Below are 16,816 nucleotides of genomic sequence, written 5' to 3'. Positions count from 1 at the left end.
CCGCCTTGCGCTCGATCCCCGGAACACCCTTCCTCTCTCCCTCCTGAGGCGACGAATCGACGGGCCCCGGCGCTCCCCGTCCCCAGCCTCCATCCACCGCCAGGTCCCCCCCCCACCCCTTCCGGTGTCCTCCGGATCGCAGCCGCTTCCTTTCTGTTGCAGCAGTTGTAGCCGGCACCTTCTTTCTCCCCGACTCCTCGCTCCCCGGTCCCCTCTTGTTCCTTCCCGCCCTTCCGGTTTCTGCCCTTGGTGCTGCGAAGGCTTTCCCGGGTCCGGGGGGCCCAGTATGCGTGTGTGCGGGGTGATCGGCGGGGGCGATTCCCTGCTTCCCCGTCGCCTTCGCCCGGGTGACCGTGGGCCTGGGGCGGAGACCAGCGCTGCTCCGTGTCCCCGGCTGGGGCTGGGATGACTTGGTCATCTCTCCTAGGGCTTCTATTAGCCTTAACCGGGACCCCGTCCGGTCTGCACCTGAGAGGCAAAGGCCGGGGGGGGTGGTGTGGGGCAGCTCTTAGGCGTTTTTTGTAGACTGAATCAACCAAACGACTACTCATTGAGAGGCTGAAGGGAACGCTGAGGGGATGGATGCCCAGGAACCACTGATGTTGGAGAGGCACCTGAGTAAATGTAGAGCAAAAATCGTCTTCCAAATCCCCCACCACCAACAAGCTGTTAACAACCGAAAAATGCAGGGAGAAATTGAGTCTGTCTCTCCCTCCAATGCTGGGGATCCAACCCAGGACCTCACACCCGGCGAGCAAGGGCTTTACCATGAGCTACGCTCAGCCCTCCTCGGTCTCTCTCATTCGCTTCATTTTCCGAAAGCATTTGCTGCCTCCCTCAGGCTCCATCTTCAAGCTCTTAGCTGCCTTGTGACCCTCATTTGTTTCTTTATTTCACACGCTGATCTTTGTTTTAGAAATATATGATGGAGCACCTTTCTTTGTCTTCTCATTAAAAATGAGCTCCAAAACTGAACTGCAAACACCAGAAGACAAAGTTTCAGATCTCTTTTAATTTAATACAGTTTCACTGTTATTTAGAAAATGAAAAATAATTCAGATTGTGCTGGTGTTATTAGCAGCGAGACAAGTACACAAGTATAGCAATGTCTCATTTCCCCAGATAGTGGAGAAATAATAAGGATTTTATGGCAAACATGTTATATTTTGTTTCCACTGTAACTGAAGTTTATTCTTTTAAACACTCTTTTTTAATTTCATAGAACGAATCCTTTGTAGGCCAAACTAAAAAAAAGAAAAAGCTGAACTGGGATCAGCAGAACAAGTTGGTTAAGGACAACAGTAGTCAGGTGGAGCCTGGGTGGAATATTGGTGATCACTAATTCTCCAGGGGACATGAAAAGCCCTCCAATCAAAGACCACCAAGACTTGGGACAAAGTTTAGTTCATAGCTTCTTGCAGCAAGGGAGACCTTGTAGTAGGTGCTTTGGGAGGGAGTGTTTAGGGAAATAGGACTTTGCTCTGGATTAGATTGTCTGGAAGTGGAGGAAATTCCATCATCCTGAACCTTTGCATGTCTTAACAGGAGAGAAAGGTCACCATGAAGCTACAGCTGTGCTTGATCAAGAAGCAGCGGCTGTTCATTAACAGACTGGAAGGGAGGTGGTATTTGGTCATTTTTGTGGTTTGGACAATGCTCATGTTTGGTCTGTGGTTAGAGAGGTGCCATTTTTGTCTTGATTAATAATCAGAGAGTGTGTGGCGTTTCGTGATGTTCATGTACTGTGACGCTGTGCACATCCTCAAGAGCTGGTTCCTGACAACACCAGGGCCCCACTGAAACTGCTAAGCCAGCTCCCAGAGATAATGACTGCTTCTGTCTTTCTCCTGATCTCCGGCAAGTTACAGTGGACCCTTAACTTACAAACTTGATCGGTTTCCAAGGGCTGGGAGTAATTAATTCAATACAGCTGAGATCTGGATGTTTACCTGGGTTCATGCTATAGACACAAAGAGGCAGATGGATCTTCCATTAACCTAATTAACCAAAGTTGCTTGTATGTCAGGCCGATTGTAACTTAAAGGTCCACTGAACTTGATATCTTCAAACTTCAATTTCCATATGTGAATAAGGCCTACTTCATAGGGTTGTTGTGAAAAATAAATGAGATTGAAAGAAAGCATAAGCCTAATGCTTGACATGCAGAAAGAGCTCTTCTAGGGTATTTGATGTTGAGGTTCATCCACGAAAGTTTTCTAGCAGAGGCCAAGAGCTTCTCTGAAGTTCTGCTTAGGGTGTGAGTACAAATCTGGTCCCTTGCAGTTCAAAGCTTCATTGTTCCTGTGACTCAGAATTAGTTTTACCAGGCACCAGTTTTCATAGTGTCTTAACAGCATCACTGTTTTAGGGCAGTGGTGGTAAACCTATGGCAGGCATGTTGTTTTTCTTTTAAGACAAAATATGTTAATGTATGAGTTGTTTTTTTCTAAATTAAACCGTCACTATTCAAGTTTAATTGCAGCATTGGCACTTTGCAATAAATAAGTGGGTTTGGGGTTGCAGTTTGGGCACTTATCCCTAAAAGGTTCACCATCCCTTCCTTTGGGGCTAGCTACTTTTTTGGGTGTGGGAGGACTGGGGATTGAACCTGAGGACACTGTACCACTGAATTACTCTACCCTTCCCTGTTTTTATTTTCAGAAAGGGTCTTGCTGTGTTGCCCAGGCCAGCCTTGAATTTGCAGTCTTCCTGCTAGAAGGCTACTTTTAAGATTCTTTGTTCCTACAGGTAGGTGAGTAACTTGAGTAGGCTATATGTTTCGTTAGTTTTGAGTGTGCTCTTGGTTATTTGGTCTCTTCTCTCCAGGTCTGTCTGGGAGTCTGATGCAAGCAATAGGATATTTTTGCCTCATTCACTGTGGCTCTCTGAACTATAATCTGTTTTGAGCTGCGAAGCCAGATAGGCAAGTGCATAAATGCTTTGTTAATATTTTTAGATAGGTCTGACTATATAGTCCAGGCTTGCCTAGAACTTGCAGTTGTAGCTTGGACTGATTTCGAACTCTTGTTCTCCTTTCTCAACTTCTTGAATGCTGGAATTATAAATGTGCACTACTGTGCCTGGCTTGTTTGCTTGCATAATTGTTAAAGTTTCAAATGAGAGCCTAGGACAGTGGTGGCAAACCTATCACACATATGCTGCAGCTGGTTTTTTATCATTGAAAGCTCTAAAAGGTTTATCATCACTGGCCTAGGATCTGTGTAGTAACTATGAAGTGCTGCACATTTTTAGCAATGAGCTTTTTAAGCTTGCTCTTGTCTGCAGCCATTTTTAATCTACTTTCAAATTGGAGCATTGAAGAAATTTAAATCCAAGTCTGACTTTTGGTTAGCTGACACATTACTATGCATGCCTGTATCACACAATGTGAATTTTAGATGTTTCATTCATTTGAACTCCACATGTTATTTAATCTTAGCTAAATGAGTTCTGTAGATGTTTGAGAATGATGATGGCAGTGTGCTTGCCTGCTTATATCACATGGTAAACTCTATTTTATTAAATTTGCAGTCTGTAGTTTGGCTGATGTCCTTATTATATCAAAGTTCCTAGAAACAAATAAAACATGAGCCAAGGACACTTTTTTTTTAGACAGGGTCTCACTATGTAGCCCAGGCTGACTGACCTCATGGCAATCCTCCTGCCTGAGCCTCTTGAATGCTGGGATTACAGGTGTGCACTACCATTCCCAGCCACCAATGCTTTTTTAAATAATATGATAGATGCTTGATTCATTTGTACTGGAATAACATAATTCCGCCGTGAGATCACATTTCTCATCTGTCAGACTGGCAGAGATCCACAGTTTGATAACGCTTGGTTAGTAAGGCTGAACTTACATACATTATTGGTGAGACTGCAGAAGGATACCATTCCGAGCAGTGATGGCAAACCTTTCAGAGACGAGTCCCCACATTGCAGCCAAAACCCACTTAGCACAAAATGCTAACACTGCAATTAAACCTGAATATTGAGGTTTTAGTTCAGAAGAAACAACTCATACATTAACATATTTTGTCTTAAAAGAAAAACACAGTAACACAGGTTTGTCACCCCTGTAGGTTACAGATGCGTTTGCCCATCCATCTAGCAATCCCTCTTGTAGGAATTCATCCTCCAGATTTACTTGCTCGTGACTGGAGAAGATGTATGTATGGGAATACTTAGTAGTATTAAAAAAAACCCCAAAACCCCAAATTTAGAACTAATCAAGTGCTGAGCAATTAGGACAAGTTAAGTAAATAATGATATATCCACTAGGGAGAATACTATGCAGATCTATGAAGAAGAATGTATGAACCTGAAATGATCTCTAGAATATTTTACCAGGCAGCCAAAGCCAAGGTGTAAAACAGTATAGACACCTGTTAACTTGTCTTTGTATAAAGCAACTCAAAGGGAAAGTAGGGGAGTGAATGGAAAGGCAGGGCCAGGACATGGGCAGGAGTGGGATTTCTCGGTACATACCCTTTCACATAGCTTAGATATTGGCGCTCTGGAAGTGTATCATGTATTTATACATAATGATGAAAGAGAAACTTTTAACTTCAACTTCACTATGAGAATATTTTCAGAGGCCAATGATTGAATAAGTCTGATTCTTATAAAACCTACAAAGCAATTGCTACCTCTAGTAATTCTTCCTAAAGCATCCTACCCTGTCAGGAAGGCCAATTGACTGTGTTTTGATGAAAAAAAAAAACACATTAAAAATTAATTCAGGAGTTCTCTTTTTCACCCTGTGCTCCCTCTGGGGATGATTGGTATCATTACTAAGGCTTTGCCACCCATAGCAGATGGCTTTTGTTTTGTTTTGTTTTTTAACTGCAAGACTGAATCTGCTTCTACAGAAACCTGTTTGATCTGAAGGAAAGCCAGCTATTCCCTTTCACCGTGTCCCAGAAAAGAATGTAGAAACTGTAAAAATGGGATCCTAGAAACAAGGGTTGGCTGAAGCAGACGGCGCTGTGGCTTCTCTTGGACCTGCAGGGTGAACTCCCACAGGTCACTGGGGACACTGTTTTTTTAACAGTTCTTTCCTTGTGTTTGGGAAAATAAATCCCACACCTTATCCTCAGGGCAGTCACAGCAGTTACTGTCTGCTTCTGTGGGATCCCCTTCCGGTGCTGGCTTCTCTCTCATCTCACCACCTCCCCACACCTGCAGCACAGGAGGACATCCTAGGGGTTGGGTCTCCAGTCTCAGCCCCGCTAATCCCCCCAGCATTCAGGTAAAGCCACAGCACTGCATTTCTGCTTTCCTTATGCCACTAACAGAGTTTAGAGCATTTCTTGGCCATTTCCAATAGATTTCCCTTTCTTCCATTTCTTCCAGAAAATTTTACTAACTGACCTTTTGGCCACTTTGCTCTATAGTCATGCCCTCCTGAGACTCCTGCCATCCTGGTTCCCTCCAGGGGACAAACGGACCTTCAGGGCCTTGCCCCGGGGCTTCCTTAACCTGTCCTTGGACCTTCCGGATTGTAGAACCCTATGCCCCAATGCAGGAGTCAGTCCTGAAGCTTGACAGCCCATTCCAGATGTGTCAAGGAAGTGGCGTTTGAGCAGTGCAGCACAGCAGCACCCCCTGGGCCAGCAGGAGCTTGCTGATAACACTTCCTGCCTTGCGCTGTCTTCCCTGTCCCTCCACCACCTCCTGCAGTCTCTGCTTCTGCAGTTATGCCCCTCTGGTTCTTCACTTGGCCTACAGATGTATCCTGGGAGCCATGATTTCAAGAGAGCTACTCTGACCCTGGGCTTCTCTCCAGTTGGATTTATGTGCCTTTTTCTTGGTCCATTCCACAGCAGTCTGGACCAATAGTTAAAACCTATTTCTCATTCAGGCCACCAAACTAGCAGCTTGTTGAGGAAAGAAATTAATATTTTAAAAAATCTCTATTCTAAGTGATTAAATGCAGTACCTGGATATAGTATGTGCTCAAGAATAGTTAATGAACGATTCAACTAATTATTTGGTAAGTGAATAAGTGTTCCAGTGAATTGAATGCAAAATTCTTAGACTTCGTGTTGAGAGATGAATTAGATAGAAATGAGAGCTTGGTCATATCCAGTGATCCTTCTTTGCTATTTATGATTTCAGGAAGGAATTTTTTTACCTGTGATAGAATTTCTTTCTTAAATGTTTCTTTTTACAGTTAATGTAGAAAGAGTACGGTCAGGTAGCAACTGATTCATAATAATCTGAGAAAAAGTACTTTAGAGAAGAAATAGGTAGGGAGAATGTTTAATGGCACCCTAGGAGAGACTCTTGTTGAAGAAAGTGAATTAAACTAGTTGAGGCCCGAGATAACTCCCAGCTCTTAAATTTTATGAAAGCTGTGTGGTTGGCTAACCATGCCACACACCAAGGTGCAAATAGAAATATAATATAGGTCTTGTCCATTAGACATTTTAACCTGGCCAGGGAGAGTTTTTTTAAAAAGTCAATTTCAGTTTGTACTTTTGTGTAATAATTTTTATTATATGTATGTGGCAATACAGGTGTATACACACACATGTTTTGGCTGTGTACAGATTGTATATTATGAATTGTTTATATTATGACCTTTACTCATGTTTCTGCTGGAGTGTTCTAAAGCTCTATTGTAAAAGATTTTTTAACAAATTCTTGTTCTTTGTAAATAATATTAGAAATATTTTCTCAGTTTGCCATTTGTCTTTCTAAAGGCCTTTTTTCACCCTACAGTTGTACACATATTTCTCTGTATTGTTTTCTGCTTTTATGGTTTCATTTTTCCTCAAAGAAACCTCTAATCCATTGAGAATTTTGCTCTTGTGTATGATAAGAGAGAGGAATCAAGTTTAATTTTTTTCCAGATGGTTAACCTGTCTTTCCAACATCATTTATTAAATAGTCTGTATTTCCTCCACTGAATGTAGTACTTTTTAACCTTTTGGTATGTCTCTTCCCTTCAGCTGAAGTGTGACTGTACCTTTATTTCTGAGTTAAAAAGTAATCACGTTACTTTTTGGAGTAGGAAAAGTCATACAGTGAAGAGAAAAGACATTGTTGACCTTTCAGAGAACTATAGTTGTCCCTAGGAATCTGCTAGAGGATTAGTTCCAGGACACCTTTTCCTGCTTCACAAATTCCCACATCTGTGGATGCTTAGGTCTCTTATTTGAGATGATGTAGTGTTTTGTATCTAATCTGTGCACACCTCCCAGGATGCCTACTTGAGATTTCCTGTAGATCACTTACAATACCTAATGCAATGCAAATGTAAACAGGTGTTATACTACATCATGTAGGAATAAGAAGAACAAGTCTACATATTTAGTACAATGGAAATTCTTCTTCAAACATTTTCAGTCTGTGGCTGGTTGAATCTAACAATCAGTATGCTGTGCAACAAATGTTCTTAGCTCTCTGCCTTCTGCCTTCCTGATGATTGGCAGGATTGTATTTCTTGACCCTCATAGTTGGTGAAAGACATGTGATTTGTTCTGGTGAGTTCTAAGTGAATATTCCATGAGTCTGTGTTAGACAGAACATTTGATTGCTGGAGTGAGAACTTTCAGAATTTTCTTTCCTATTAAATAATGACTGAATTGTTCAGCATGGTGGCTTTCTCTTTGGTCTCAATTTCTGAATGATTACAGTGAACAAAGCTCTCTTGGTCCCCCCACACACCCATTCACACTTTAGGAGCAAATGCATCTTTAATGTCATAAACCATCAAGATGTGGGTGTTTTGTTGTTTGTTTCTAAAGCATATGCCAATGATCCTGACTGATACACATATTTTTTTACTATGTCATTTAATTTCTTTGTCATCAGCTCAAGTCAAATTAGAGGATTTCCTAGGGAGAAGATATTTTTATGTGAACTGTTGAGATTAGAGAGAAAAGGTAACTTTAGAAATAAAGATACAAAAGAAAAACTTCATATTTGATTTTAGGATAATTTCATTTTTTCAGGTAATCTGGAGTCTCAAAATGTTTGCCAAAGCAACAAGGAATTTTCTTAAAGAAGTTGATGCTGGTGGTAACCTGATTTCAGTATCAAACTTGAATGATTCTGATAAGTTGCAACCTCTAAGTCTGGTAACCAAAAAGAAGAGATACTGGTGCTGGCAGAGACCCAAGTACCAGTTTTTATCCGTCACCCTTGGAGATGTACTCACAGAGGACCAGTTTCTGAGTCCAGGTACGTTTCCTTGTGTATATTCTAGAATTAGATCCAGAACAGAAGATAGATCTTCTAGACATGGGTTGTCTTTAATCAAGGTAATAGATTATAATGAATTCTTTTTCCTTGCATACTGTCTCAAAAATATATCTTTTCTTCAAATGAACAAAATTCTGCATGCTTCACATGAAAAGTTATAGTGTCATCTTTTGAAAGTAGTTTTTCAGTTTTGGTATAAAAATGAGCCATGCTAGGTGTGGTGGTACTAATCTGTGATGCCCCCAGTCATGAGGCCGAGGCAGGAAGATGGAAAGTTGGATGCAAGCCTAGGTTACTTAGGGAGACTCTTGTCTCAAAATAAAGAAATAAAAAAGGCTAAAGATGTAGGTCAGGACTCCTTGGGTTCATTCCCCAGTCCAGGGGAGAAAAAGTCAATCATGCCCATTTTAGCTAGCATAAGTGGAATGGTTGCCCTGGTCAGAATTTGATTCCCTGTTGAGATGGATGCTGCCACATACTAATGAAGAGAGTGTGAATAGTGTTATTGCTCATATAACGATGCTTTCTGGAGAGTATAAAGCAGGCTCCCAAGCTGTTGTGTAAAATGGCTGCAGCAAGGTGGATAAGGAGATAGCTTTAGCTGTTACTGTGATTAATGGATGGAGTAGTCCTGCCGGTTGGGTTGGAGTTTGTGTGTTCTTTCACTGGAACCTGTATGGGAAGCACCCAAGGCTTTCTTAACAGTTTGTCCAGATGTGCAATGGGGAAAGAAGAGGAAGTGGGGGGCTTGCCAGCTGCCAGCAGACAGACTGTAAAGTGGATTGGGCACATCAGTGTAGTACAGTCATGCCTGCATAACACTTCAAAGATGGGCCGCAAAGATGGCCCTTAAGATGATATTGCCTAGTGGCATCTTAGCTGTCTTAGTTTGTGTAAGTACATTCTATGATTTTGGCACAGTGATGAAATTGCCTGATGCTACATTTCTCAGAACTTGTTGTTAAGTGATACCCTGTCTGTGTTTCTGTAAAATATTGTAAGAGATGAAGGAGAAAAACAATAAAAAAAAAATCTACCATCACTTATTTTTGTTAATATTTGGATTATAGTCTTTATGCCACTTATTTACTTGTTTGTTTATCGAGACAAGGTGTTTCTATGCAGTTCAGGGTGGCCTTAAACTCACTAAGTAGCCCAGGCTGACTTTGAACTCATGGCAATCTTCCTGCCTCAGCCTCCCAAGCTGGGATTATAATCATGTACCACCATGCTTGTATTTTCCCTTTAATTTTTTAAAAAATGTAATATTGTTATTTTTTTAGACACACGGATCTCACTGTGTTGCCCAGGGTTTAAGCAGTTCTCTTGCCTTAGCCTCCTCAGTGTTGGGATTACAGGCATTTGCCACTATGCTTAGCTTTTGAACTTATTTTTTTAAAAAACAGGATTAGAAACACTACCATCAATTTTTATATACTCTTTAATAAGGCTGCATGTGTGTGTGTTTTATTTTTATTTATTTGTTTATTTATTTATTTTTGGTGCTGGGGTTTGAATCCAGGGCCTTTCACTTACCAGGTAAGCATTTTACTATTAAACTATATTCTCAGCCTTATGTTTTGTTTTTGGTTTTGTTATATTTTTAGCAATTGCTTTGGCATGGATTCTTAGAAATAGAATATCTGGCTCAGAGGTGGGAAACTTTTTGAAGTCTTGGTAGTCACTGCCATTTTCCTTTTTGGAACATGGTGATTTGTGAAAGTATCATCATTTCTTTATTTGATGAAATGATGTCTGAGTCCTCTTTTGGCTCTCAAGTTTCCTAGTTTTGTGATTCCATACTAAAAGGGGAAAGAGATGGAGGACATCATTCTAATCTCCAAATTTTCTTCTGAACAAGCTAGTGGTCTTTGCAGTGAGCTCATTGGGACGGCCAAGCAATATGAATTTTATATCAACCCATCCCCAGATTTATGTAATCCTGGCAGAACTTCTATTAAATGGTAAAATAAATAAAAGGAGAAGCAAGGGAAAAAAACTAGACCAGGAGCCCCTGAGTAATAGAATTCGTCTGCTTTGTAATGTTGAAATGCTTCCTTTGTGTGGTACATTGTGGTACGTTGAAATATCATGAAGATTCAGTTGCAGTCACTGAAGATAAAGGGTGGCATTTGAGAGTTTACAGAATCTGGATTGACCCTATGAGGTTTGACTAACTTTGGGGACAGAGTTCCTAACAGTGGTAGTGAGTCTGAACGAGACCAGAACTGTTTTGAAGAAGAATTTTTGTCTGAGTAGAACTTTGTAGAACCCAGGATGATCCTGTTTATCAGAAAACAATGTTGCTATGGACCAAGCCCAGTGGATTAAGCACTTGTTTAATGCCAAGCTTTGTACTTGTAGGTGTCATTAATGATCTCTAATTACATAAGAAAGTCTGAGGTTCAGGGAGATGAATGTTGCCCAAGGTCTCCCATTTAGTAATATTAAAGAAAGGAAATAATCTTAAGCTCTTAATGTCCTTTCCATCCTACTTCCCGAAGCATTTCTTGTAGATCTTGTAATCTACAAGACGTTAACTAGAAAAGGCTTTTTTCTCAGCCTTTCTATTCTTGGTAGTAGTGAGTGGATGAGGGGAATGTAAACTACAAAGATACAGAGATTGCTTATTAATGGTGGATGAAGAATGGCCTTTCTTGACTGGAATCAAAGAAATACAGCTGTTGGGGCAGTATGTAGATGGCAAGAAGTGTTTCAGACTCTGCTGGTTTTCAATTCCTTGAGAAGGGCAGCCAGGAGCTGAAGTGACCCTTGGGTCAGGGTAAAGGGAAAAGGCAATAGTGAATTTTCTAGCAGGATTTTTTTTTGAAATGTGGTCTGCCCAGGCAGGTCTCAAGCGATCCTCCCACCTCAGCATTCCCAAGTCCTGGGACTACAGGCATGCACTGCCATGGATGGCTCCCTACAGCCTCTTAACATATCTTTACTGAGTGTGATAGTTGAGAGTGTTCTTATAGTTGTACCTTGTTGGGTTAAAAATGAGAGAAGTGATCTGGAGGTGTAGCTCAGTAGTAAAGTTAAAGTGCGCACTTAGCATTGTGAGGCTCTGGGCTCAGTACCCTGCACCAGACGGAAAAATAAGAGAAGGAACAGTAGAAACCTGGAGACAAGAGAAAGCTGCAGTTTTTTGTGAGGCCTTGAGAATCGTCTTTAGAGTCGAGATACGAAGGGCAGATCTTGAAGGCATTCTGACAGCTATCACTTGGATTTGGCCAGATGTGGAGCATGGCAGTTCCCAGTTGACTCAGCTGAAGCTGGGACAGCAGGTGGTCGTGGCATAGTCCTTAACATCTGGGAAGCCGGGAAGGAGGAAGGGAGAGAGTCTGGGGCTGATGTGCTTCAGGATGGTGACTGAGGGCCAGGAAGATGGGAAAATGTAAATATGGGAAGGGACTATTAAACTGGAGGTGGTGATGAGGGTCGGGAAGTTGTTCCCCAAGACTGGTGGGTGGGAAGGCACAAGGTCTACAGTGTCCAAGGCAAGGTCCAGTTGGACTGGCCAGGCGCATTCCTTGTGGACGCGTCTGGAGGGGGTTCCTTTTCAGCCTGCATCGTAGCAAAGCACACACTTAAAATGGTGTGTTTCTTTAGTGGGTGCTGGCTAAAGAGATATTCACTTGGAATGATGTGCTAAACTATACGGAATCTTTTTGCACTTTCCTGTACATATTGGAACTGAAAAATGACAATACATAAAAGCCCTGGAGGGAGCCCTAGCACTTTGGGGCACGCCGTTGGTCAGCACGAGGGTGGGCTTCATGCTCCATTTTCTTTTGCTTTAATTTAATTGCTGTAATTTAATTTAATTGGCTGCTGGCTGTGTGTTTTCCAAGGCTCTGTAGGAGTGGGAAGCTGGGTGACCCAAGGCACAGAGGTGGCCTTATTGTATTCAGGCTCCTGTGCTGTATTCATTCCAGTGGTCGTGGAGTCAGACTTCGTGAAGTATGAGGGCAAGTTTGAAAACCACGTGAGTGGGACCATCGAGACTGTTCTGGGCAAGGTCAAGCTGAACATGGGAGGCAAAGGCCTGGTGGAGAGCCAGTCTTCCTTTGGGACCCTGAGGAAGCAGGAGGTGGACTTGCAGCAGCTCATCAGAGACTCCGTGGAGAGGTAATACGAATTCTGTGTGGCATTTTGGGTTTTGACACATCTCATATTTAAAGGTCATTCACTTGGACCTTTGTTAAAAGGGTAGCAGATGCAACCTTTGCCCACCAACAAATGTTTATTGAATGCCAATTGTGCTGAACACATTCGGTATTCTAGAATTCCCTGACCGTTCTTAGCCTCAGGATGGAGACCTGGGAAGCACTTTGAAAGGATGTTATTTCAGGAAAATTCCTGCTGCCTTCAGTCCTATGAATTATAAAATGTCAACCTTGGAAAGACTGTCCTGCATTTTTGAATGCTAATATCAGAAGCAAGAAAGTCAAAACCCCTCTCTAACTATTCATACTTCCTGACAAGGAATAGAACAAGTGAGGGACTTCAGAGGAAGAGTTATTTTTCAACTTTGACATCTTGAAGAGAACCCTACACTGATTCATTTGTCTTTCAGTAAATATGTTTTATTTCAGTATAGCTCATCATTTTTTTTTGCCTTATGTTTATTGAACATTCGATAAGTAGTTTTATTGAGTACTTACTGTGCATCATGTGCTGTTCTATGTGCCGAGGGTATTGCAGGGAGCGCAATGCCATAACTTCTGCCCCACCTTCTAGTGGGGAAAGACACAAAATATGTAAGTAAATAATATATGCTGTAGGTTGATGGGATCGGTGGCATGGAGGAAAATATGGAGAGGGTAGGAAGTGCTAGGAGAGGGGCTATGATTTTACATAGCATGGCCAGAGAAGGCATTCTGAGAGGTTGGCCTGAGAGCCCAAAAGGAGGTGGGAATGAATTTGGGGGATTGGGCAAGCATGTTGGGCATGGTGGCCAGGGTGGCTAGAGCCACTAACCCAGTGAAGGATGGGGAGGCAGCAAGGAAACAAGTCCCACAGGACTTCAAAGACCACTGGAGACTTTCACTCTTATGGAAGTGAGAAGCCCCAAGGGGATTCTGAGCAGGAAAGTGACATTTTGGAAGGATTATTCTGGGCACTGGGTTGAGAAGAAACTGCATGGACAGAAGCCAGGAGCCCCGCCGAAAAGTAATTGCAATAATCTAATTGAGATGGTATTTTACTTTATACAGTACCATGTGTGAATTTTCGTGTATAATTTTATCACTCTTTTTTTCCTTTTAAGATAGAAGGTTCCAAAGGGAGGGCAGGGACAAGGAAAAAATGAGTTTGAGAAGAAACTGCATGGACAGAAGCCAGGAGCCCCGCCGAAAAGTAATTGCAATAATCTAATTGAGATGGTATTTTACTTTATACAGTACCATGTGTGAATTTTCGTGTATAATTTTATCACTCTTTTTTTCCTTTTAAGATAGAAGGTTCCAAAGGGAGGGCAGGGACAAGGGGAAAAAATGAGAACCAAGACGTGTCATGTAGAGGTACAAGATCCCAATAATGAATGTAACTGTGATGTATACCTAAAATGTAACAATATACTCAATGAGGAAAAAAAAAAATAGGATAGAAGCTTCCAATCCAAGTGAATTGAGAAAAGTCACTTGTATTTAAGTATAGATGGCTTACCTTCTCTTTTGCAATATTTAAAAAAATGTAAAATATGAGCTAAAATATGAACTGTGTGCTCATTAAACAAATTCATGTTTAAAAACTAATAAAATACCATAAAACATACTTGTCAAGAACATGGGGGTGGATTTTGTACAGACTGGGCAACTGTGGTCTTCAAAACTCACATACCTCTCCAGTAACTGTCCAGCTTTAGTGGCATTGAAAGACCACAGTCATGTATTTGTGGCCTCCTGGTTCCTTCTAGGACTCTGTGCCTCGATGGAATTAGAAGGCCACTGGGAGTTCCCCTTCTGGCTGGGGAACTTTAAGCTTTCTTTGGAGCCACCAGGTGGAAAGCACAGTCACCAATATCTCTGTGTGTCATGATCTACATTTTCCTTTATTGCTTTTCTTTGCTAGAGAAGCGTTTTTCCTTACTACAGTACTGGCACACATTAGGAAAGTATTTGCTTATCTGATTTAAAACATAACTAAAATCTGGTGACACTTTTTAGTGGGGAAGGAGAACAGAAAGATGGGGAAGTCTCAGGCCTCTTCTTTGCTCCCTGAGTCTTTAACACAGCCCCCTTTAACTGTTTTTTCAAGTCATGTTATTTCTATTTCAAGAACCACAGTTGGGCAGAGCTCTACAATCACATTTCCTAATATAGGTTTTAGGGCCCTCTTCATGATCCAGGTGTAGAACCTCTTGCCAACTTGGAAGCATATGGGGAGGAGCCCGTGAGGGGAGATGGGAGAGAAAGAAGCTACCGCCAGCAGTTATAAGCAGGGAAAGGAAAGGAGCGTGTGGAATACCTACTGTGTGCCAGGTAATTTATGTGTATCGTCTCACTACCTCTGCACAGCCGTCTCCGACTTGTGAGAGAACTAAGGCTCAGGAAGGCAAAATAACTTGCTTCTAGGCATAGAGCTTAGTTTGGGTGCTGGAGCTGGGATTCCACCTAGATCTGTCTCCAAACCTCCTATTCTTTCCTCTAAATCATGCTTGAAGTGACTGAAGAAAGGAAATTGGCAGAGGAATCATAATTTGAATGATAGCACAAAATGTAAAGCGGAGGTGTGCATCGAGTCCCCTGTGAGGAGGTCGGTGGTGCAGAGTGGAATCCACCCGGTCTCGAGCAGCAGGCACATGGGAATGGCGAGGCCTGCTCACCCAGCGGTGCCAGACCCAGGGGTGACATCACCTAGGAAGAGTCTTCAGGAATCCTGTTAATTGCAGAGGTGAGGAGGGAAGCCATGTCCAAGGAGTGGCAGCCCCAGGAGCATGCTAAAGAATAAATGGCATGAGTTGGGTGTGTAGCTCAGTGGGAGAACATCTGTTCAGAATGCACCCAAGGCTCAGTGTTCACTCCCCAGCTCCAAAAAAAAAGCAGCACCCTGCCTTATCACAGAACCATCTCTTCCTTGTTGTGTTGTTAAGAGCTAAAGGTGAACTGTAAAGGAAGGGAGGGAAGGAATGACTCTCTTGATCCTGGGATGGGCGCCAGTAAAGCTAGCGTTCTTCAGGCTGGAGTAATAAATTCTTATCCATCATCGGCCCATCTTTGGACTTTTATAACATCATCAGGGTTGATAAGGTGCTGTTGATACACACGCAGCCTTGGTAGTGGTGATTAGTGATGCCCATGTACTTTGTGCTCTCTGAAGAGTTTATTTGCAGTCAGTCATTTAGATAAGTTGTCATCTGTGTACAAGTCATTTAAGCCCTCAAAAAGCTGAGTATTAGTTCTGGGGGTGTAGTTCAGTGATAAAGCACTTGCTTACATGCATGAGGTCCTGGATTTGATTCTTGGTACTGCCAAAAAGCACGAAAAAAGAAAACAAAATGAAAGAAAACCCTTATATTGACTTATTGTCTATGAAAAGTGTACACATCTCAAAAATAAACTTCATCTATCCTTGAAAAAATAAGCATGTGGATGTATGACATTTATCTAGCATTTTTGGGCACAGAACTTTTCCAGTGGAAGAGAGACCTGGACTGACTCCATTGAAGGAGCTCTCTAGGTTTGTTTTAAGCATTTTTGATGGAAACCAGTGCAAGATAAATTACATATTTTCTTTTTTGAAGCATTTATTGAGATGTCTCATAATAATTGAGATTAATGCTTTAGTCTTAACATCTAATAATATTTTATAATAAACTCTAGTTTTTCTATTGTTTTCTTTCATCACATTCCCCTTTCACTGCCTTAAGTAGAACAGCCACTGCTTGGCGTGGTGGCCCAAGCTCATAATCACAGCTCTTGGGAGGATGAGGCTGGAGGACCACCACGAGTTTGAGGCCAGCCTGGCCTGCATAGCAAGAGCCTGTCTCAAAAACAAAATAACAACAACAAAAACTCAGCTACATAATCATCCTGGCTCTGCAATTGGTTTGTTACCTCTAATCTCTAGGGCCCAGGTAAATTTATTCCTGATAAGCCTCACACCTTTGGACTCAGTTTCTCCTGCTGTAGGTGAGATAGGTGGATTAGATAGTTGGACTCCCAGCTGTCTCAGTGTGAGCAGACCCTTGGAGTACACACACTGACAACTTTCCCTTGAGTTCTGGCCCTTGATTTCAGCTGTTTTCTAGCTGTGACACTGCTGTCTGGTAGTTCCCTTAGAAAAGGCTCGCCAGTCCCAAGTATTCCAGGTTCTTCTTGTCTTGAACAGAGAATTAGATGAGACAGCCAAAAAGTTTATTTGAAAAGTGAGGGGTGATTGAATATGGGGGAAACCAGCTCTGCAGCGTGAACTTGGGCAGAACAAGAGAAAAAGAAGGTAAAAATAAAAATAAAAGTATATTCTGCATCTGGGAAGTGCAGTGTGGGCTGTGTGGGAATTTACCATATGGATCCTCCCATGCTGTCCCGTCTTTTGTGCCGTCCACATCTCACGGGAGCTTGTGAGTTCTACACACGGGGTCCTGGTGTTGCCCGGGATC

At 42.1% G+C, this 16,816-nt stretch overlaps 1 protein-coding gene across 7 annotated transcripts in view; it reads left to right on the top strand.

Moving 5' to 3' along the window:
* Gsdme (gasdermin E) overlaps positions 1-16,816 on the top strand; it is a 69,055-nt gene that overhangs the window by 804 nt on the left and 51,435 nt on the right. The window contains exons 1-5 of one of the 7 annotated variants that reach the window (XM_033757312.1): positions 13-103; positions 1,546-1,622; positions 2,662-2,748; positions 7,962-8,190; positions 12,150-12,342. In XM_033757312.1, coding sequence (XP_033613203.1) covers positions 7,980-8,190; positions 12,150-12,342 — 404 coding nt within the window. In that variant the 5' untranslated portion in view covers positions 13-103; positions 1,546-1,622; positions 2,662-2,748; positions 7,962-7,979. Of the gene's footprint in view, positions 1-12; positions 104-1,049; positions 1,623-2,661; positions 2,753-7,961; positions 8,191-12,149; positions 12,343-16,816 lie in introns of those variants that run through there. The other 6 variants (XM_033757316.1, XM_010628225.3, XM_010628226.3 and 3 more) reach the window with 6 other exon arrangements.

The sequence above is a fragment of the Fukomys damarensis genome, unplaced genomic scaffold (assembly GCF_012274545.1).
Source record: "Fukomys damarensis isolate Sample0158 unplaced genomic scaffold, DMR_v1.0_HiC HiC_scaffold_4, whole genome shotgun sequence".
Classification (NCBI taxonomy): Eukaryota; Metazoa; Chordata; class Mammalia; order Rodentia; family Bathyergidae; genus Fukomys; species Fukomys damarensis.
Note: the sequence above shows the minus strand (reverse complement) of the source record. Positions and strands in the feature narration are given on the sequence as shown.